The sequence below is a fragment of the Oncorhynchus masou genome, chromosome 18 (assembly GCF_036934945.1).
Source record: "Oncorhynchus masou masou isolate Uvic2021 chromosome 18, UVic_Omas_1.1, whole genome shotgun sequence".
Taxonomy (NCBI): domain Eukaryota; kingdom Metazoa; phylum Chordata; class Actinopteri; order Salmoniformes; family Salmonidae; genus Oncorhynchus; species Oncorhynchus masou.
This window is the reverse complement of record NC_088229.1, coordinates 42,769,108-42,792,679: the sequence shown is the minus strand read 5'-3', so window position 1 is coordinate 42,792,679 and position 23,572 is coordinate 42,769,108. Positions and strand designations below refer to the sequence as shown.

At 46.8% G+C, this 23,572-nt stretch overlaps 2 protein-coding genes across 11 annotated transcripts; one reads left to right on the top strand and one right to left on the bottom strand.

Moving 5' to 3' along the window:
- Positions 1-5: 5 nt before the first annotated feature.
- On the bottom strand, positions 6-20,008 carry LOC135504641 (calcium-responsive transactivator-like). Of its 10 annotated transcripts, none has more exons than XM_064923382.1 (11): positions 19,926-20,008; positions 18,692-18,768; positions 18,421-18,505; positions 18,109-18,256; positions 17,198-17,428; positions 6,468-6,641; positions 4,802-4,903; positions 4,114-4,206; positions 3,751-3,870; positions 3,295-3,484; positions 6-3,140 (listed from the first exon to the last, which is right to left on the bottom strand). In XM_064923382.1, the coding sequence occupies exons 1-11, from the start codon at positions 19,992-19,994 to the stop codon at positions 3,014-3,016; spliced, it is 1,416 nt and encodes a 471-aa protein (XP_064779454.1). In that variant the 5' UTR covers positions 19,995-20,008; the 3' UTR covers positions 6-3,013. The 10 variants fall into 10 exon arrangements, with proteins under 10 accessions (XP_064779454.1, XP_064779456.1, XP_064779458.1 ...); XM_064923384.1 differs by lacking the exon at positions 19,926-20,008 and adding an exon at positions 19,827-19,884 and having other exon boundaries at positions 18,645-18,768; XM_064923386.1 differs by lacking the exon at positions 19,926-20,008 and adding an exon at positions 19,827-19,884.
- LOC135504642 (proteasome subunit alpha type-7-like) lies at positions 19,925-22,589 on the top strand. The gene is made up of 8 exons (XM_064923393.1): positions 19,925-20,011; positions 20,548-20,659; positions 20,816-20,942; positions 21,235-21,359; positions 21,432-21,554; positions 21,709-21,828; positions 21,953-22,015; positions 22,121-22,589. The coding sequence occupies exons 2-8, from the start codon at positions 20,564-20,566 to the stop codon at positions 22,205-22,207; spliced, it is 741 nt and encodes a 246-aa protein (XP_064779465.1). The 5' UTR covers positions 19,925-20,011; positions 20,548-20,563; the 3' UTR covers positions 22,208-22,589.
- Positions 22,590-23,572: the final 983 nt, after the last annotated feature.

The following is a 23,572-nucleotide window of genomic DNA, read 5'->3' as shown; positions in this document are numbered from 1 at the left end:
CAAAACAAGGTGGAAGTAAATTTATTTTACATATTAAACCGTAACAAAAGACGAAGATGAACAATCGATTAAACATTCATATGTGGTTATGCACAAACAAACCCTTTATTCTGTCACACACACGCAATGTATTGCATTATAAGCAAAACAGACAGTACATATCCAATTCACAGGAAATGAATACAATTATATATTATGCAGTCTAAAGAAGCCTATGATTGTCACTGTAGAGTTGAGTTAACATACAGTTATTGAGCTGTTTGACAGCCAGGTACCTCAGATATCCCACTTTATTGACAACATAAAACATATCCCACTTTATTGGCAAGTGTAATGAGTTGTGCTGTCCCCTTTTCAGCATTTTATAGTAAAGTTCCAGTCTGACATTACTAGGATTATTACAGGGGATATACCTATACAACGAACCAAACCATAATTTTCATAAAATTATCAAATCGTTTGAGGTAAATAAAGACAACCACAACATGTTGTACATTGTCATAGAAATTATAAGGCAAGTGTGTTTGTGGGACAAACTTGTCTTCTATAACACTCCTAAGGACTTACCAACCAACACTTGATCTAGGATCACTTTGAATAAAATAAATTGAATAAGACAAATGGCAAACTTGTTTTGTTTCTGTAAAACATACACCAAACATGTATGCCATATGCACTCACACACATAGGCTAAGACTACATCACATTGGTTAGAATGTAATACTTTACAAAACATCCCTCTATATGGGTTAAGACAGTTGAAGCAAACTCCAAACACAATTGGCAAAAAAAAAATACTTTGGATTATGTACTCAACTAGATAGAAGGCTAAGACTTTTCATTTTTGTACCCTAATAGGCTATAGTGTGTGGTAGCACACAGAAAGTAATTAAAGTCCATTATCAAGCCTAATGATAGTCTCATCCTCTGCTCCAGTGACTGACTGTATTGCACGTATTGAAAAAGTGTTGTGCAGATTGCTAAAAACATTCTAAAATCCTCTCCCTGTGTGTTACTTTACTTTGGCTGTTTGGAAATCATTTCTTAGAAACAACTACGATAAGTAAATGAGACATAGACAAATTAAAACATCTGATAAAATAAATTGTACATTTATAAATAAATATACTGAACAAAAATTTAAACGCAACATGTAAAATGTTGGTCCCATGTTTCATGAGCTGAAATAAAAGATCCCAGAAATGTTCCATACACACAAAAAGCTCAAATTTTGTGCACACGTGTTTACATCCCTGTTAGTGAGCATTTCTCATTTGCCAAGATAATCCATCCATCTGACAGGTGTGGCATATTAAGAAGCTGATTAAACAGCAGGATCATTACACAGGTGCACCTTGTGGTGGGGACAATTAAAGGCCACTAAAATGTGCAGTTGTCACACAACACAATGCCACAGATGTCTCAAGTTGAGAGAGTGTGCAATTGGCATGCTGACTACAGGAATGTCCACCAGAGCTGTTTACAGAGTTGAAAGTTAATTTCTATACCATAAGCCGCCTCCAACATCATTTTAGAGAATTTGGCAGTACGTCCAACTGGCCTCTCAACCGCAGACCACATGTAACCACCCCAGCCCAGGACCTCCACATCCGGCTTCATCCCGGACTGTGGGTTTTGCACACCCAAAGAATGTCCGCACAAACTGTCAGAAACAGTCTCAGAGAAGCCCATTAGCGTACTCAACGTCCTCACCTGGGTCTTGAACTGACTACATTTCGGCATCTTAACCGGCTTCGGTGGGAAAATGCTCACCTTTTGATGGCCACTGGCACGCTGGAGAAGTGTGCTCTTGATGGATGAATCCTGGTTTCAACTGTACAGGGCTGATGACAGAGAGCGTGAATGGGTTCGTGTAAGCAAGCAGTTTGCTGATGGCAGCATCGTGAACAGAGTGCCCCATGGTGGCGGTGGGGTTATGGTATGGGCAGGCATACACTATGAACAATGAACATAATTGATCCACGCCCCTCCCTTTTTTTCAAAGTTATCTGTGACCAACAGAATCATATCTGTATTCCCAGTAATGTGAAATCCATAGACCTGGGCCTAATGAATCAATTTCAATTGACTGTTCCTTATATGAACTGTAACTCATGAAAATCTTTGAAATTGTTGCATGTTGCATTTATATTTTTGTTCAGTGTAAATGGAAAAAGTCCCAACATATAAAAATCTACAAATAATTTTTCTTCATAAAAAAAAAAGCTTAGTTAAAAAAAATGCAAAATTAAAGAATTAACAAAAAGGATTGATCATGGAAATGAATTAGTTAGTCCATATTAGTTGTAATATTATGATGGTTGTTGATAGTTGCACTCTCTTGTCAATCTACCATCTATTGTGCCTATAACCTTACTCAAACATTTGTTCTTCATACACAGACAGAGTGGTAACACTGAACAGTCGGTAACACCACACGCCGATCTACACAACTTCACAGTTTCAAACACAACCTGAACACTTCAGGTTGAACACTACTGACAAGTCCCATTTTCACCTTAATGAAGTTAAGCTTTACACTGAATAAAAGATGCTGAATGTATGACCAAACGTTCTTTTTGTGACCTGGGCACATTTTAAATTGCAATCTTCGACAGAGGACAGCACTTGTATTGTGCACCCTGCGAAAGACAGACAGAAAAGTAGGGTGAGAGAACCAGAAGTTGAAAGCGAGGACAGAGACCAAAAAAAGGAAGACATTTAAAGGCAAGGTTCGAATTAAACCTTAAATCTTTTCAATGCTTATGAGGCTTATAATAATGCTATTGAGGGTTCCCCGATTTGTTACCAGATACCCCCATAATTCAAATCATCTTATAGGGTGAGCAAAAGAAGAGAAAGCAGAGATGAAAGGTGTTTCATGCAGGATCTCCTGAACCAGTTCACCTGTACTCAGTTAGAAAATAGTGAACCAGCAGAACATGAATCTGACTTAGTCTAGCCTGCTAATCCGTGTCTCAGCAAACTAAAAAGATTCAGAGATAAATCTAACTCATTTACTCAGAGACTGGTTTACACACGACTGTTGGGGGTTATTCACAGAACTGTTCCCTTGCCTAACTTGTCCACCAGTTTGCCCAGGAGGTGGTGCCTTATTGCTGGTAGTTTCCGTATTGACCCTAAAAGAGAGGGAGTTAGAAAATAAACATCTTTAGTCATGTCAGGTCAGCATGAGATGGGGAATACTTTTGTTCATGAATACCTTCTCATGATTCAAAGCAACCCATGGGCATCGCCACTGTGGTCATTTGCGGTGTGAGTTGCCCAATTTACCCAATGTTTTGTTGGACAGCACGGTCCTCCTCAAAACGTGGGGTTGGGGGTAGCTGTAGTTGTACCTGTTCGTAGGCGTAGGGCCTCTGTGTCTGTGCCCCAGAGGAAGCCTGGGAGCGGTAGGAGCTGTACTGCTGGCCCTGACCCTGCTGGTACTGGGAGTACTGGGACTGCGCACCCTGACCTGGACCTGGAGACCAAATCAGTCAATCAACCAAGTCTTGAATCACACTGACGGTTGTAACAGTGAAACAATCATCATCTTTAAAAAATAAATGTCCTGATATGAATGTTGAATTCCCAACCAGCCCAACAATCCCAACTATCAGCAGCATCAATATGCCCGTTGCAAAACATAGGGTTGTGTATGTCTGTGTGTCTGCCGCTGTATGTCTGTGCATTCATGCAAGCGTGTGTGTGTGTGTGTGTGTGTGTGTGTGTGTGTGTGTTCCTTACCGTAGCCCTGTGGCTGTCCGCTGTAGCCCTGCTGTGAGGGGTACTGTTGTTGGCTGAAGGGCTGCTGCTGGCCTGACCCCTGCTGGTACTGGGCCTGCTGCTGACTGTACTGGGAGTTGCCTGTGGATCAGGAGCAGCAATTTCACTACTTCAAGACTTAACTTCATACTGTAATCTCTCGTGGACAGATGCATGTAACATTAATAGTAATCGAGCATCTGACACAATTACGCAAGACTTTACTGTAGTTCGGCATGTCTTAGATTGGGCCTACAGTGGCACATAGCTAGCAGCTACAATACTATCACAAGTTCACAACCTTTATGCTTATTAGGCATGAGTATATGTGTTTTGGGAACATACCTCCTTCGTAGTAGTGCTGTGAGGACTCATCAAAGGACCTCTCATAGCCCTGTTCACCGTAGGATGATTGTTGGTAGGAGTACTCCCCATGACCTGGAGGGGGCAGGAATGAGTACATGCCAAAACCAATCTACCAAAAACAATGTGGCTCCTCACACATTTAGAGTAGAGAGCTTGGTCCTTTCACAGTTTGTAAAAAGTTTACATACATAGGTGTGCACCCATAGGTTGATAAGAGCACAAACGGACATTTGCAGTGCCTCGGACACTTAAACACACAGAGCACACAAAAACACGCTAGAATCAGTTGTCGCTCTGCCCTAAACGATTTTCAAAAATGGGAAATCTAGAATTTCCGCACACCAGAGGGGAACACTATTGACAGAGGCACACCGGGAGGAAACAGTTCTAAGACCAAACTCAGCACTTTGCCATCAAAATCATAATCCTTCCACAAAAATCCACCGTACAAAAGACTCCCATTGAACTCCCACACGAAGGGAAAGGAAAGACAAGAAGCCAGAGGATTGGAATATGGAGTTCAGCGCTGCAGTATAACTTGAAGACAGGGCAGTGGGATGACACTGAGATGAGATGGCATGTATGCGTGTGTGTGATTGAGATGTCTGAAAGGTGTGTATGTGTTGGAGGGGTTGTGTGTGTGAGGGTCAAGGCTCTAAATGATTACCATCAGAGTAATACTGCTGGTTTATGGGCTCGCTGGAGCTCTGAGTGTGTCCGTACTGCTCTCCGTAGAAATCGTCTTGTCCCATGTACTGCGGTGCAGATCCTGCAAGACAGGCGACACCAGGATTGGTTAATCAGCTGGTCGGACCAATGGGCCTCTGTGTTGGTGACTAAAGGGGGCTGGATCAGGGCGCTTTGGCAGTTGGAGGGGAGTGTGTGTGTGTGTGTGTGTGTGTGTGTGTGTGTGTGTGTGTGTGTGTGTGTGTGTGTGTGTGTGTGTGTGTGTGTGTGTGTGTGTGTGTGTGTGTGTGTGTGTGTGTGTGTGTGTGTGTGTGTGTGTGTGCGTGAGCGTGTGTGTGAGAGAGAGAGAGAGAGAGAGAGAGAGAGAGAGAGAGAAAGAGAAGTAGTGTCTTATGGGTGCTAATTACATAATAAGAAGCTTTTTTGTAGTTCAATGACTCAAGTTCAAGAGGTCCTATTAGTAGATTTAAACTGAATAAATTATTGTGAAGGAGGAGTTGTCTGAAATGTGAATTGATCATGGGAAGAAAATGCATCATTTTGGCATCCATTTTCATTTCAGAATGTTCAGCCCTATCCAAACCATGATCTGAAAAATTATAGAATCCTATGAGAATGAAATGAAATATGACTTTCTGAAAGGACCAATAAGAGTGGTTTTAGAAATCTCAGAAGGGCCAATCATATGGGAGACGCTGTGGTGGTGGTGCGCAGAAACTCCAGATGCCATTCAAACGACTGAACCAGAAACCAAATATATTTATTTCCGTTGCCAGAAGTATTGCTAGAAATATCGCTGTATCTGCAAGACAGCAACTCACAGTCTCGCTAAATATTAATATTCTACAAAATATTGATCCAATAACGTAATGCAAAAAGGACCATTATCACAGCAGCCAACAGCTAGTGAACAAATTATCTTTCATGGCAAAAGAAAACGACTCAATTCCCCATTGACAAATATCCTTTGTCAGTGATGAACTATACACTGTAACAATAGAGTCCTTGTGGACAAGATCTAGTGATCGTACCTGGACAAGCTGGGATAAGACCAAGGTAAGCCACAACAAACAACCCGGGGCAAGTGGCCTCTGTTTCCCTGGAGACATTTTCTCAGACATCCTACAGAAGAGTGACTGACGAGTCTCTGTGAGGTACAAGCCTAGTCCACGTCCCACACCAAACACAAGGGGACGTTTCGGGACTAGTTTGAGGCTCATGCTGACTGACACCATGGGTAAAGGGATTTACAGAGACTGGGACTCCAAGTTACAACAGCCATAAATCTTCAGTCCGCCTCTTAAAGTCACAGGCAGGACATTACTATGTGTGAGATCTAGGCTACACACCTGCGATACCATGGTAACATATGCGCATCCGTGACAGATTATATCCACCATAAATATCATAGTCTATTATTTAGGCTCACACCTCCTAAACACCTGCTAACCAATAACATCTCCACCTTTCAATCCAACGTCCATGTCGTCTGCATCCGCAGTTGCTACATCTTCAGGAGTTCCTCTAGAAATCATCTCCACCCTGAACCACACAGCCATTTCCTCCATATATAAACCACAGTGCATCTGCAGCCCATGACCAAACCGCAGCAGCCTGGAGAAAGACAGAGACCCATGGTCACCTACCTTGCTGTGTGGGTCGGTAGGTCCCCATGGGCCTCTGGCTCATCATGTTGTTGCCTTGTCCGCTCTGCCCCAACATGCCCATAGCAGCCTGCTGACCCTGGTACTGCTGCTGTCCGCCACCAGTCTGGGTTGAGGGGTAATGAGGTGTAGCCGACTGCTGGTGCATCATGGAGACTAAAAGGGGGGCGTTATGGGGAGAGATCTTACACATTAACACACACAATGTCAACATCTTCATCATTGTCATCAACAACATACATAACTGGAACAGAAACAGGTAGAATCAAAAGAAGGAAAAAAATAGGGAGGGGTCATGACAGTCAGAGAGTAGCCAGAAAGGGAGGGGTCTGTTTCAAATATTCAAAGAATCTGGGAGAGAAAGGGGCTTTAAAATGCTCTGGAGGAAATGGAAAAGAAGCCAAAGACGGGTCAGTGCATAAAACAGAGATAAATACACATGGACAACGAGGCAGACGAGGGCGGGATGCAGGGCTGCATCTCAGGGGTTAGAGGTCAGGAGAAGAGAGGAGAGCCTGAAGCAGGGAGGTGACTGGGGCTAGACTAGCAAATACTGGACTGCAGAGGAAGGATCGGGCTGCCTACCAGTCTGATGAACTGAATGTGTTTGGTTCTTCTCGTCGTTCATATAGGACAATGCAGACTTTCAGAGGTTTTGGAGTGTGAAGTTCAAGTGCATAAAGACTAGAGAATGTTTTCTAACAGAGAGGGCAGAGGGGAGGTTATTGAGAATGATTTTGAAAAGCTGTGGAATACCTTCAGGGGTTCCTTGGGTCAGTGAATCATCCACCGATGTCCTGTCTCCTGTCTAAATCAATACAATCCTAATTTTCTAGAATCCTGAGAGGACATACTTCCCTCCCCATCTCTCCCTCGCTCTCTAGGCCCTACTGATACAGGGAACACTACAGTACATCCTAAATCCCAACATCCAGACTACACATGTACAGTTGAAGTTGGAAGTTTACATACACTTAGATTGGAATCATTAAAACTTGTTTTTCAACCACTCCACAAATTTCTTGTTAAACTATAGTTTTGGCAAGTTGGTTAGGACATCTACTTTGTGCATGACACGAGTAATTTTTCCAACAATTGTTTACAGACAGATTATTTCACTACATCACAATCACACAGAAGTTTACATACACTAAGGTGACTGTGCCTTTAAACAACTTGGAAAATTCCAGAAAATTATGTCATGGCTTTTGTCGCTTCTGATAGGCTAATTGACATCATTTGAATCAATTGGAGGTGTACCTGTGCCTTTTTGCTTGACATCATGGGAAAATCAAAAGAAATCAGCCAAGACCTCAGAAAAAAGGTAGACTTCCACAAGTCTGGTTCATTTCCAAACGCCTGAAGGTACCACGTTCATCTGTACAAACATTATGCAAGTTTAAACACCATGGGACCACGCAGCCGTCATACTGCTTAGGAAGGAGACACGTTCTGTCTCCTAGTGTAACGGTTTTCTTGGTGTGAAGGAAAGTCGGACCAAAATGCGGCGTGGTTATTTAGATACATCTTTAATGAAGATGAAACACAATCAATACAAAAACAATAAACGTAACGTGAAAACCGAAACAGCCTAAACTGGTGCAAACTACACAGGAACAAGGAACAATCACCCACAAAACCCAACACCAAACAGGCTACCTAAATATGGTTCCCAATCAGAGACACTGACTAACACCTGCCTCTGATTGAGAACCATATCAGGCCAAACACAGAAACAGACAAACGAGACACACAACAAAGAATGCACACTCATATCACACCCTGACCAAACATAACATAGAAACATACAAAGCAAACTATGGTCAGGGTGTGACACCTAGAGATGACGTACTTTGGTGCGAAAAGTGCAAAATCAATCCCAGAACAACAGCAAAGGACCTTGTGAAGATGCCGGAGGAAAATGGTACAAAAGTATTATATCCATAGTAAAACGAGTCCTATATCAGCATAACCTGAAAGGCCGCTCAGCAAGGAAGAAACCACTGCTCCAAAACCTACATAAAAAAAGGCAGACTACCGTTTGCAACTGCACATGGGGACAAATATCGTACTTTTTGGAGAAATGTCCTCTGGTCTGACTGAAAAAAATATAACCATTTGGCCATAATGACCATCGTTATATTTGAGAAAAAAGGGGAGGCTTGCAAGCCGAAGAACACCATCCCAACCGTGAAGCATGGGGTGGCAGCATCATGTTGTAGGGGTGCTTTGCTGCAGGAGGTACTGGTGCACTTCCCAAAATTGATGGCATCATGAGGAATGCACATTGAAGGGACTGGTGCACATTGAAGCAACATCTCAAGACATCAGTCAGGAAGTTAAAACTTGGTCACAAATGGGTCTGCCAAATAGACAATGACCCCAAGAAAACTTCCAAAGTTGTGGCAAAATGTCTTAACGACAACAAAGTCAAGGTATTGGAGTGGACATTCCTGCTTACAAGCAAAAATTAAAGCAGGAAGCACCAGTGACTCGGTCTATAAAAACGTCGTCAGATGAAGCAGATGCCAAACTACAGGACTGTTTTGCTATCACAGACTGGTACATGTTCCGGGATTCTTCCGATGACGTTGAGGAATACACCACATCAGTCACTGGCTTCATCAATAAGTGCATCGAGGACGTCGTCCCCACAGTGACTGTACGGACATATCACAACCAGAAGCCATGGATTACAGGCAACATTCACACTGAGCTAAAGGGTAGAGCTGCCGCTTACAAGATGCGGCACTCTAACCCGGAAGCTTACAAGAAATCCTGCTATCCCCTTTGACGAACCATCAAACAGGCAAAGCGTCAATACAGGGCTAAGATTAAATCATACTACACTGGCTCCGATGCTCGTCTTATGTGGCAGGGCTTGCAAACTATTACAGACTACAAAAAGAAGCACAGCTGTGAGCTGCCCAGTGACACGAGCTAAATCACTTCTATGCTCCCTTCGAGGCAAGCAACACTGAGGCATGCATGAGAGCATCAGCTGTTCCGGACGACTGTGTGATCACACTCTCCGTAGCCGACGTGAGTAAGACCTTTAAACAGGTCAACATACACAAGGCTGCGGGGCCAGACGGATTACCAGGATGTGTGCTGTTGGGCATGTGCTGACCAACTGGCAGGTGTCTTCACTGACATTTTCAACAAGTCCCTGATTGAGAATGTAACAACAATATGTTTCAAGCAGACAACCATAGTCGCTGTGCCCAAGAACACAAAGGCAACCTGCCTAAATGACTACAGACACGTAGCACTCACGTCCATAGCCATGAAGTGCTTTGAAAGGGTTGGTAATGGCTCACATCAACACCATTATCCCAGAAACCCTAGACCCACTCCAATTTGCATACCGCCCAAACAGATCCACAGATGATGCAATCTCTATTGCACTCCACACTGCCCTTTCCCACATGGACAAAAGGTACACCTACGTGAGAATGGTATTCATTGACTACAGCTCAGCATTCAACACCATAGTACCCTCAAAGCGCATCACTAAGCTAAGGATCCTGGGACTAAACACCCCCCTCTGCAACTGGATCCTGGACTTCCTGACGGGCCCCCCTCAGGTGGTGAGGGTAGGTAGCAACACTACACTGCCATGCTGATCCTCAACACTGGAGCTCCACAGGGGTGCGTGCTCAGTCCCCTCCTGTACTCCCTGTTCACCCACGACTGCATGGCCAGGCACGACTCCAACACCATCATTAAGTTTGCAGACGACACAACAGTGGTAGGCCTGATCACAGACAACGATGAGACAACTTATAGGGAGGAGGTCAGAGACCTGTCCGTGTGGTGCCAGAATAACAACCTATCCCTCAACGTAGCCAAGACTAAGGAGATGATTGTGGACTACAGGAAAAGGAGGACCGAGCAAGCCCCCATTCTCATCGACAGGGCTGTAGTGGACCAGGTTGAGAGCTTCAAGTTCCTCGGTGTCCACATCAACAACAAACTAGAATGGTCCAAACACACCAAGACAGTCGTGAAAAAGGCACGACAAAGCCTATTCCCCCTCAGGAAACTAAAACGATTTGGCATGGGTCCTGAGATCCTCAAAAGGTTCTACAGCTGCAACATCGAGAGCATCCTGACTGGTTGCATCACTGCCTGGTACGGCAACTGCTCGGCCTCTGACCGCTAGGCACTCCAGAGGGTAGTGCGTACGGCCCAGTACATCACTGGGGCTAAGCTGCCTGCCATCCAGGACCTCTACACCAGGCGGTGTCAGAGGAAGGCCCTAAAAAGACCCCAGCCACCCCAGTCATAGACTGTTCTCTCTACTACCACATGGCAAGCGGTACCGGAGTGCCAAGTCTAGGACAAAAAGGCTTCTCAACAGTTTTTATCCCCAAGCCATAAGACTCCTGAACAGGTAATGAAATGGCTACCCGGACTATTTGCATTGTGTGCCACCCCCAAAACCCTATTTTTACACTGTTGCTACTCTCTGTTCATCATAAATGCATAGTCACTTTAACTATACATTCATCTACATACTACCTTAATTGGGCCGACCAACCAGTGCTCCCGCACACTGGCTAACCGACGCCATCTGTTTTGTGTCCTGCCACACACTACCCGCCAACCCCTCTTTTACGCTACTGCTATTATCTGTTCATCATATATGCATCGTCACTTTACCCATATCTACATGTACTGTACATACTACCTCAATCAGCCTGACTAACTGGTGTATGTATGTAGCCTCGCTACTTTTATAGCCTCGCTACTGTATATAGCCTGTCTTTTTACTGTTGTTTTATTTCTTTACTTACCGATTGTTCACTTAACACCTTTATTGCATTATTGGTTAGAGCCTGTAGATAAGCATTTCACTGTAAGTGTCATGTTCTGATCTTAGTTCCTTTTTTTTGTGTCTTACTTTTAGTTGGTCAGGGCGTGAGTTGGGGTGGGCATTCTGTTGTTGTTTTTCTATGTTTTGTTCTGTTGTTATATTTCTATGTGTTTGGCCTAGTATGGTTCTCAATCAGAGGCAGGTGTCAGTCGTTGTCTCTGATTGGGAGCCATATTTAGGTAGCCTGTTTTCTATTATGTTTTGTGGGTGGTTGTATCCTGTGTTAGTGTTTTCACCATACGGGACTGTTTTGGTTGTTTGTTTGTACTTTTGTTATTTTGTTCAGTGTTCTGTTGATTTATTAAATATATCATTATGGACACTTACCACGCTGCACATTGGTCTGATCCTTGCTACTCCTTCTCTGAAGAAGAGGAATTACGTTACAGAACCACCCACCAAAAGAGGACCAAGCAGCGTGGTAACGAGCGGCAGAAATCTCAAGACTCCTGGACATGGGAGGAGATTCTGGACAGCAAGGGACCCTGGGCGCAGGCTGGGGAATATCGCCGCCCCAAAGCAGAGCTGGAGGCAGAGAGAGCTGAGCGGCGGTGGTATGAGGAGGCAGCACGGCAGCGCGGCTGGGACTAGAGGCAGCCCCATACATTTCTTGAGGGGGCACACGGGGAGTGTGGCTAAGTCAGGTAGGAGACCTGAGCCAACTCCCCGTGCTTACCGTGGAGAGAGGTGGACAGGGCAGGCACCGTGTTTTGCTGTGAGGCGCTCAGTGTCCCCGGTGCGCAGGCATAGCCCAGTGCGTTACATAGCAGCGCCTCGTATCGGCCGGGCTAGAGTGGGCATCGAGCCAGGTGCCATGAAGCCAGCTCAGCGCATCTGGTCTCCAGTGCGTCTCCTCGGGCCGGGGTACATGGCACCAGCCCTACGCATGGTGTCCCAGGTTCTCCAGCACAGCCCAGTATGGTCTATTCCACCTCGCCGCACAGGCCTGGCTACGGGGAGTATCCAGCCAGGTAAGGTTGTGCAGGCTCGGTGCTCGAGACCTCCAGTGCGCCTCCACGGTCCGGTCTATCCGGTGCCTCCTCCACGCACCAGGCCTCTGGTGGCAGCCCCCCGCACCAGGCTGTCTCTCCGTCTCCTCCCTACACGTGCTAACGCCTGTCCAGCGCTGCCAGAGTCTCCATTCTGTCCTGAGCTGCCAGAGTCTCCCTTCTGTCCTGAGCTGCCAGAGTCTCCCATCTGTCCTGAGCTGCCAGTCTCCCGTCTGTCCTGAGCTGCCAAGGTCGCCCGTCTGTCCTGCGCTGCCAGAGTCGCCCGTCTGTCCTGAGCTGCCAGAGTCGCCAGTCTGTCCTGAGCTGCCAGAGTCGCCAGTCTGTCCTGAGCTGCCAGAGTCGCCCGTCTGTCCTGAGCTGCCAGAGTCGCCCGTCTGTCCTGAGCTGCCAGAGTCGCCCGTCTGTCCTGCCAGAGTCGCCCGTCTGTCCTGAGCTGCCAGAGTCGCCCGTCTGTCCTGAGCTGCCAGAGTCGCCCGTCTGTCCTGAGCTGCCAGAGTCGCCCGTCTGTCCTGAGCTGCCAGAGTCGCCCGTCTGTCCTGAGCTGCCAGAGTCGCCCGTCTGTCCTGAGCTGCCAGAGTCGCCCGTCTGTCCTGAGCTGCCAGAGTCGCCCGTCTGTCCTGAGCTGCCAGAGTCGCCCGTCTGTCCTGAGCTGCCAGAGTCGCCCGTCTGTCCTGAGCTGCCAGAGTCGCCCGTCTGTCCTGAGCTGCCAGAGTCGCCCGTCTGTCCTGAGCTGCCAGAGACGCCCGTCTGTCCTGAGCTGCCAGAGTCGCCCGTCTGTCCTGAGCTGCCAGAGTCGCCCGTCTGTCCTGAGCTGCCAGAGTCGCCCGTCTGTCCTGAGCTGCCAGAGTCGCCCGTCTGTCCTGAGCTGCCAGAGTCGCCCGTCTGTCCTGAGCTGCCAGAGTCGCCCGTCTGTCCTGAGCTGCCAGAGTCGCCCGTCTGTCCTGAGCTGCCAGAGTCGCCCGTCTGTCCTGAGCTGCCAGAGTCGCCCGTCTGTCCTGAGCTGCCAGAGTCGCCCGTCTGTCCTGAGCTGCCAGAGTCGCCCGTCTGTCCTGAGCTGCCAGAGCCGCCCGTCAGTCAGGAGCTGCCAGAGCCGCATTTCAGTCAGGAGCTGCCAGAGCCGCCTGTCAGTCAGGAGCTGCCAGAGCCACTTGTCAGTCAGGAGCTGCCAGTCTGTCCTGAGCTGCCAGAGTCGCCCGTCTGTCCTGAGCTGGCAGAGTCGCTGTCAGTCAGGAGCTGCCAGAGCCGCCGGTCAGTCAGGAGCTGCCAGAGCCGCCCGTCTGTCCTGAGCTGCCAGAGTCGCCCGTCTGTCCTGAGCTGCCAGAGTCGCCCGTCTGTCCTGAGCTGCCAGAGTCGCCCGTCTGTCCTGAGCTGCCAGAGTCGCCCGTCTGTCCTGAGCTGCCAGAGTCGCCCGTCTGTCCTGAGCTGCCAGAGTCGCCCGTCTGTCCTGAGCTGCCAGAGTCGCCCGTCTGTCCTGAGCTGCCAGAGTCGCCCGTCTGTCCTGAGCTGCCAGAGTCGCCCGTCTGTCCTGAGCTGCCAGTGTCGCCCGTCTGTCCTGAGCTGCCAGAGTCGCCGTCTGTCCTGAGCTGCCAGAGTCGCCCGTCTGTCCTGAGCTGCCAGAGTCGCTGTCAGTCCTGAGCTGCCAGAGTCGCCGGTCAGTCCTGAGCTGCCAGAGTCGCCCGTCTGTCCTGAGCTGCCAGAGTCGCCCGTCTGTCCTGAGCTGCCAGAGTCGCCCGTCTGTCCTGAGCTGCCAGAGTCGCCCGTCTGTCCTGAGCTGCCAGAATCGCCCGTCTGTCCTGAGCTGCCAGAGCCGTCCGTCTGTCCTGAGCTGCCAGAGCTGCCAGAGCGCCCGTCTGTCCTGAGCTGCCAGAGTTGCCCGTCTGTCCTGAGCTGCCAGAGTCGCCCGTCTGTCCTGAGTTGCCAGAGTCGCCCGTCTGTCCTGAGTTGTCAGAGTCGCCCGTCTGTCCTGAGTTGCCAGAGTCGCCGGTCAGTCAGGAGCTGCCAGAGCCGCCGGTCAGTCAGGAGCTGCCAGAGCCGCCTGTCAGTCAGGAGCTGCCAGAGCCGCCTGTCAGTCAGGAGCTGCCAGAGCCGCCTGTCAGTCAGGAGCTGCCAGAGCCGCCTGTCAGTCAGGAGCTGCCAGAGCCGCCTGTCAGTCAGGAGCCGCCTGTCAGTCAGGAGCTGCCAGAGCCGCATTTCAGTCAGGAGCTGCCAGAGCCGCCGGTCAGTCCTGAGCTGCCAGAGTCGCCCGTCTGTCCTGAGCTGCCAGAGTCGCCCGTCTGTCCTGAGCTGCCAGAATCGCCCGTCTGTCCTGAGCTGCCAGAGCCGCCCGTCTGTCCTGAGCTGCCAGAGCCGCCCGTCTGTCCTGAGCTGCCAGAGCCGCCCGTCTGTCCTGAGCTGCCAGAATCGCCCGTCTGTCCTGAGCTGCCAGAGCCGCCCGTCTGTCCTGAGCTGCCAGAGCCGCCCGTCTGTCCTGAGCTGCCAGAGCCGCCCGTCTGTCCTGAGCTGCCAGAGTCGCCCGTCTTTCCTGAGCTGCCAGAGTCGCCCGTCTGTCCTGAGCTGCCAGAGTCGCCCGTCTGTCCTGAGCTGCCAGAGTCGCCCGTCTGTCCTGATCTGCCAGAGTCGCTGTCAGTCAGGAGATGCCAGAGCCGCATTTCAGTCAGGAGCTGCCAGAGCCGCCTGTCAGTCAGGAGCTGCCAGAGCCACTTGTCAGTCATGAGCTGCCAGAGCCGTCCGTTACTCCGGTGCTGCCGGAATCGCCCTTCACTCCGTAGCTGCCGGAATCGCCCGTCACTCCGGCGCTGCTGGAATCGCCTTTCACTCCGGAGCTGCCGGAGTCTCCAGCCTGTCCGATGCTTCTGGAATCTCCCGTCCATTCGGGACCCGATGCTAGGGTCCCCAATCCGGGGCCGGTGGCGAGGGTCGCCACTCCTAAGGTGCCACATAAGTTGGCCGAGACTATGGTGGAGTGGGGTCCACGACCCGCTCCAGAGCCGCCACCACGGTAAATGCCCACATAGACCCTCCCCTACAGGTTCAGGTTTTGTGGCCGGAGTCTGCACCTTTGGGGGGGTACTGTCACGTTCTGACCTTAGTTCCTTTTTATGTCTTTATTTTAGTTGGTCAGGGCGTGAGTTGGGGTGGGCATTCTGTTGTTGTTTTTCTATGTTTTGTTCTGTTGTTATATTTCTATGTGTTTGGTCTAGTATGGTTCTCAATCAGAGGCAGGTGTCAGTCGTTGTCTCTGATTGGGAGCCATATTTAGGTAGCCTGTTTTCTATTGTGTTTTGTGGGTGGTTGTATCCTGTGTTAGTGTTTTCACCATACGGGACTGTTTCAGTTGTTTGTTTGTACTTTTGTTATTTTGTTCAGTGTTCTGTTGATTTATTAAATATATCATTATGGACACTTACCACGCTGCACAATGGTCTGATCCTTGCTACTCCTCCTCTGAAGAAGAGGAATTCCATTACAGTAAGGTCTACTACACCTGTTGTATTCGGCGCACGTGACAAATAAACATTGATTTGAAACCGGGATTCATCCGGGATTCAGTGTGCAAGTGGCCATCGAAGGTGAGCATTTGCCCACTGAAGTCGGTTACGACACCTAACTGCAGTCAGGTCAAGAACCTGGTGCAGATGACGATCATAGAAAAGCGTTTCCCTGAGACGGTTTCTGACAGTTTGTGCAGAAATTATTTGGTTGTGCCACAGTTTAATCAACTGTCCGGGTGGTTCATCTTAGACCATCCCGCAGGTGAAGAAGCCGGACGTGGAAGTCCTGGGCTGGCGTGGCTCTGCGGTTGTGAAGTCGGTTGGACATACTGCCAAATTCCTTAAAACGACAAAGGAAGCGACTTTACATTAAATATTCATGCAACAGCTCTGGTGGATATTCCTGTAATCAGCATGCCAATTGTACACATCAGTGGCATTGTGTTGTGTGACAATACTGCACATTTTAGTGGCATTTTATTGTCCCCAGAATCAGGTGCACCTGTGTAATGATCATGTTGTTTCATCAGCTTCTTGATATGCCACCTGTCAGGTGGATGGATTATCTTGGCAAAGGAGAAATGCTCACTATGTAAACAAATTTGTGCATTAAATTTGAGAGAACCAAGTTTTTTGTACATATAGAACATTTTTGGGATATTTTATTTCCGCTCATCAAACATGGGACCAACACTTTTATATTTTTGTTCAGTATCCAGAATATCGTTGTGTTTTTTGGGACAAAAAATACTGTTAATTAAGACACCAGGAAATCATCTCCAGGTGATTTTCATTTTGGAAATCTGTTCAAGTATTGCCACTCATAATAGAGACACGTGATCGTATACAAATGTAAGCAAGGTTTAATATTATTATGTTTTAGTCAAATATTATATCTGTTTGGGCTTCTCGCGGTCTTGTTCCAGCCCCACGACCATCCGCTCAAGGAAACAAATCGCCAGAGGCTGACTCAAGATGATAATCCCTGCTCTATGATTCATCCTCTGATGTTCAACCTTTTTGCTTCTCTTCCTCCCTGATCATCCCCCCTTCCCTTCCAGAGCTCTGACATTTACTCTAGTGGGGGCTGGCCTCACCCTCCCTGCTCACTTCCTGCCAATCACAATATGCTATGAGTGGACTCAACAATCGTTACCAATGCACTTAGCAACAAGACTTGCTGGAGAAAACAAAAGAGAACAGCGGAATGAGCAATTATGTATCTCCAAAGGAATAGTGTTTCCAATAACGATTTCATATCATTGGCTTTGATGATGTATTCCTATGCCACTGATCCCTTGTCGCTGATTCCTCGACACCTGGCTGGCTCACCTGTGTTAGACTGCATGTTGATGTTGCTGCGGGAGGAGGTAGAAGAGGAAGAGGAAGAACCGTAGCCTGGGCCAAGGCCCTGGATCATGCTGCCCTGGGAGGAGGGGGGCACGGGGTGGCTGTAGCCGGAGGCTGAGCCGTGGGTGCTGGCTGGCAGGCTGAGGGACGTGGATGAGGGCCCAGCCGACTGTGTCTGACCCGCCTGCTGCTGCATGGGAGCGTGGCTGGGGCCTGACGACACACAGAGCAGTCAGAGCAGCCAGCCACTCAGGCACACGCAGTGCCAGCATGGTCACAGGCACCACGAACACGAAACACATCCAGTTCATCGCTACACCACAGGAGGCTTGTGTAGGACTCAGTAGGCATAGAATGAAGTTTTGAATCAAGGGTGTGTATATTATGCGGAGAGATGACGAGAGAAGAATTAGTGGAGCGTCAAAATGGACGAGAGGGTAAAGACCTGTATGGCTACAAAGAGGTGCATCTAAATAGTCTGAAGTGGCTTCCTCTCCTCGTCTCCATTACCTAATGTGCAGTGATGTGAGAGAACTGGACAGACGGAATGAAATGCCCAGTTAGCATCCACTTACAGTATCCTGTATTCAGGGATCAGTGTGGAAGAGGAAGCCACTTTAAAATATGGAGATGCACTCATAGAATGATGTCTGGACAGAGCAGAGGACGAGATCAAATATGCTGCCATAGGAGAGGTAGACGGACGACATACATGCAGCAGACAGTCAGTTTGGCAGAGAGGCGAGCATTCAGATAGTACAGTGGTTAGCGAGTGTGTGTGTGTGTGTGTGTGTGTGTGTGTGTGTGTGTGTGTGTGTGTGTGTGTGTGTGTGTGTGTGTGTGTGTGTGTGTGTGTGTGTGTGTGTGTGTGTGTGTGGATACGGAGGTCTCACCATTGCTCATCTGACTCTGCAACATAGAGGTAGGGGGCAGGCCAGGGGTCATGGTGTCGTTGAGGTTACTCTGGGAGTGTAGGGGCCCGCTGCCTCCGCTCTGTCCCATTCCTCCAGCACCTATACTCCCCGTGTTAGGGGTAGGAGGCTGAGAGAACAGGAGGAGAGGAGAGACATGTGAATTTACAGCTCTGGGAATTGTGTTACAGTTAAAGAACAGCTATTGAGGCCAGGTAAAGGAGAGCGAGAGCGAGAGCGAGAAGAAGACCAACATGGGGCTCTATTGTATTGCGTAACTCCACACAGACTTACTGCAGGTAACAATGACTGCATGTTCTGATTAGAATCTGCTATCGTGGCCAGATAGACTAGGTTTCTGTGAAGGATCTGCTGATACCTGTCAAAGCACAGAAAGACAGGTTAATGACTAATCACAAGAGCCTTCAACATGATGACGATCATTAAACTGTGATGTTCCATTCTTCACACTTAGAATCGCATCTTCATACAAGTACACATCTGCTAGAGTAACCTACATAACATGCATCTGTGACAACACTATGAGGACAGGTGTAACTCCTACTGTGTGCATTCTGCTGTTTTTCCTTTGCTCTGGTAATCCATTATGCATTGTATCAGATGGTGATTTTCATCCAGCATCTTGGAGAGATAAAAAAAAATCATGTTAGGCCAGCAGCTTATTATAACAGAGTTATGACACTATAATAAAGTGTCCTGGATTCTCGGGACTTGTGCTCACGTAAGCCCCCCCCCCCCCCCCCCTCCTGCTCTCTGAACAAAATTATCTGGGTCAGCTGTTTTTCTTGGAGTATATTTAACGTTGCCAGAAAGAGCCTAGGGCAGAAGAGACTGTTTAAGTCGGACGGAGCCATGGTCTTTTTTTCCTGCAACTCCAAAAGTCGACCATTATTTTTCAGCCAATCACAACATTCTGACATCAGTGACAAAAAGCGAGGGTACAAGAAAGGGGAACCTGTCCTCTATAGGCTACGATCCAAAGAAGGCGCTCTAACCGTAATATATATATATATATACACACACACACATACACATATTAATATATATATTCTCAACATTTTGACAAGCACCAATAAGAGTCCTCCCCGTTCCTTCGAGGATAAACAAAGGTCCAATGATGTTGCACGTAAGCCCACACCTTCCATCATCATCGCCCTAGTCAGACTATCCATTCATCCAGTGCACCTGCCTCTTACCACTGGCTGTCTAAAGAATTCTCGCTAGTCTTCTCACATCTTTGGCACGGCTGGCTATCAACTATTTTGTTGTAACAATAGCCTATCATATAGAGTGTATTTTGTAAAGGATCAAATGTTGCTAAAAGAAAAAGAACAAACAAAAAAATACTAAAATAACAGTTAACAAAAAAATCCCATGAAGTGCATGCACCAGAATAAGCAAACATTCAGTCAGACTCTGGACAAACTAGATTTGTTTGGTCTCGGATGCTATAGTCTATTATTAGACAACATGTGTTGTTCTAACGCATAACATAGTAGCCGTTATGTCGGCTTCCGTTAAAAGCCACACTGTGCAGTGAAGAGCACAACAGTAACGACGCAATAAAAAGTAGGCTTTGATGAATGTCAATTTGTTTTCATTGGCGTCTTATGATCGCGTCACTTTGTTTGGCTCGCTTTATTGTACCAGTTATGTGCCGATGTTGACTACTTTCCCACCGTTGGCACTGGCTGACTCTCTCCACGCTCTCAAATCGACCAGAATAAAATATTTCCTGTTAAGACGACGTAATAGAGAAAGACATGGCATTAGCCTACCTTTTGTATCGTTTGCTGTGTCACCTCCCCTTTGCTCCTTGGGCGCGCCGATGAAAATGCCACCGACATTGTTATATAAGGAACCGGTAAGAAAAGCTCCTTTTATTCTAATATTTTGCCTATTATCTTGCGTGCAGTATAACATAGTTAGGTTTTCCATGTTCAGAAAATAATAGGGGTGTGTGAATCCCTGGATTGCTCCGAAATGAAAATAGATTATAAGTACACCACTATTCCCCTGGATGCAAATTGATACTACATTTGATTCTGTTATTAAGATTGATGGTTGATCAGAATTCCATCATGTCTAATGAAAATATCGTATTTTTCGAGACTCACTCAGTAATGTGTTGGTATAACCCATTCAGTCAGCTATAGGCTACAGTATAATTTCTCACAGTAGTAGGGGTGTTCTTTGATTCACGACATCCAATGCGCTCGCTCTCCAACGTAAACCAACGATGGCCGCAATAAATCAAGGCTGTTGCACACTAAAGTCCGGATGAGGCGCTGTGTTCAATTTGAATGTGCTGTTTCATTCAAGTCACTTGATCACTTTCGCTTTTGTTATTAAAGAGCGAGGGCCAGTCGAGGAGACACATAAATCGGCTTTTCTTTACAGGTAAAGTGCTTGGAAGATGAGCTACGATCGTGCAATCACAGTGTTCTCACCTGATGGCCACTTATTCCAGGTGGAATACGCACAGGAAGCGGTCAAAAAAGGTTCAACCGCTGTAAGTAGGCCTTTCTCACTTCTGTCAATGTTGATTGAGGTCAAAACAATGGGTCAAGCACTGTGCCGATGCAAAACGTAGCCTATCAATAGACGCAGACCCAAATTGTGCTTACAACGGGCGCAACTGTATCACTTGGGCCAAATTCGTTTACAGGTTGGAGTGCGAGGAAAAAACGTCGTTGTGCTAGGAGTGGAGAAGAAAACTGTCGCCAAGCTCCAAGATGACAGAACAGTGCGCAAAATCTGTGCCTTGGATGACAACGTCTTCATGGCCTTTGCAGGTAACTTACTGTAGGACATGACCAATAAGGCAAGAAGACCAACATAGGACCAATAAGGCACAGTGCACACCCAAGCCACAGATGGTGTGAAGTGGTTGATTGCAAATATGTAATTAGCCTACTATATGTATGGTATAATTGATGTCATCAACATTTGATCATGTAGGCCTACGTTGAATGATACATTTCATTTTTACTGCTGAAATTGAGCTATTTGATTGTTTGTTCACCTTGTTGGGTGAGGGGTTTAATTGGTGTAACATACTTTATCTCCTTATCCCATGGCTTGCAGGGTTGACGGCAGATGCCAGGATCGTTGTTAACAGGGCTAGGGTGGAGTGTCAGAGTCACAGGCTTACAGTGGAAGACCCTGTGACTGTGGAGTACATCACACGCTTCATTTCCAGCATCAAACAGGTACCCCACACACACACACAATACATAATACACATGTGCAGATATATCATTTCTACATATTCCCACTTTTAGCGCTACACCCAAAGCAATGGGCGAAGGCCCTTTGGCATCTCCTCCCTCATTGTGGGGTTTGATTTCGATGGAACACCCCATCTGTACCAAACTGACCCTTCAGGAACATATCATGCCTGGAAGGTAGGGGTGTAATTCTGACCCATACATCTGAATCATTTAAAAAGGTGCTTTGACAGGTTTGTCATCACCCCAATGATTTACCCAATGTACCTCAAGTTGTAATGCGATTAAATATGAGCAAAATTGGAAAACCTAACTGTGGTTGTGTACATAGGCAAATGCCATTGGAAGATCTGCCAAGACTGTACGTGAGTTTCTAGAGAAGAACTATAAAGAGGAGCATATGGAATCCGATACAGACACCATTAAACTGGCCATCAGAGCACTACTTGAGGTGAGGTTTTTGCCAGTCCAGATCCAAACTTTTGATTGGCAGCAACGATATTGCATGAGCACCCGCTATTAATGATTGAAATCTCAGATATTCCTGTCACAAGGTTTGCTCCATGTGTTCACAGGTTGTCCAGTCTGGGGGAAAGAACATTGAGCTGGCCATTATGAAGCGGGATGAATCAGTGAAGGTCTGTTTGAAATCATGACACCTCCGCAAATCTGTCAGAAGATCTCACCTGTGTAATGATGCAACGTAATTGCTCCCCTAACGACCTCTTTTCCACTGTAAATAGATTCTGGTCCAAGAGGAAATTGAGGAATATGTCACGGCTATTGAAAAGGAGAAGGAGGAAGCAGAGAAACAAAAGAAGAAAACATGAACACTTTCTGAATGAAGTTCATGACCAAACATGCCTTCATCCATCTTCAATATTGCATCACGATTCTCATTGTTTACATTAATTATCTCATCGTTTCTCTATCTAATGCTGGAGGGACTCCTAAGGAGTGCATATTTTTGTTCTAGCACACTTCTTTTGACTAGTCACCGGGCTCTTGTTTGGCTGAATCAGGTAGGCTGTGGTAGTGCTGGGAGAGACTCTTCTGGTTGCCGAGACTAGTGTTGGGCTAAAACAAAACTACTCCCATCCTGGGAGTTCCAATTAAATGGATTGAGAAACACTGCTGCCCTAATCGACCATATGAAAACTTAAGACCTTGCCTTATTCTTGCAATGAATAAATATCTGTATTTAAACTACAACGTTCAGTTACTATCATTGAACAGAGAAAATCAACAAGAACAAGTGAATCAGCAATTTCCCATCTTTATTAGATTTGTAACAATGTAACATCACGTGCTCAAAATGATAGAAAACAAACAAATACATGGAAATTCATTAGTTCTGGCAGACATTTGGTCTGTAATTAAGTTATTTAGAATTATATTAATAAGTAATATTTACAATACCTGGAACACAAAAATTACCTAGAGATATTGTCCCATCACTTACATCTTCAAATTGATCCCTTGAATAGTTTAGGAAGTGTGCATGTCATCTAGCTACTTATCAGAATTTAGCAGAGGTTGAAAAGCACAGGCAAAAAATATACACTGCTCAAAAAAATAAAGGGAACACTAAATTAACACATCCTAGATCTGAATGAATTATATATTCTTATTAAATACTTTTTTCTTTACATAGTTGAATGTGCTAACAACAAAATCACACAAAAATTATCAATGGAAATTAAATGTAAATGTGGTTATCACCTGCAGAACCACTCCTTTATTGGGGGTGTCTTGCTAATTGCCTATAATTTGAAATAACACACATGGAATCATGTACTGTAGTAACCAAAAAAGTCTTAAACAAATCTAAATGTATTTATATTTGAGATTCTTCAAATAGCAGCCCTTTGGCCTTGATGACAGCTTTGCCCACTCTTGGCATTCTCTCAACCAGCTTCACCTGGAATGCTTTTCCAACCGTCTTGAAGGAGTTCCCACATATGCTGAGCACTTGTTGGCTGCTTTTTCTTCACTCTGCAGCCCAACTTATCCCAAACCATCCCAATTGGGTTGAGGGCGGGGATTGTGGGGGCAAGGTCATCTGATGCATCCCTCTTCTTCTTGGTAAAATAGCCCTTACACAGCCTGGAGGTGTGTTCAGTTATTGTCCTGTTGAAAAACAAATGATAGTCACACTAAGCCCAAACCAGATGGGATGGTGTATTGCTGCAGAA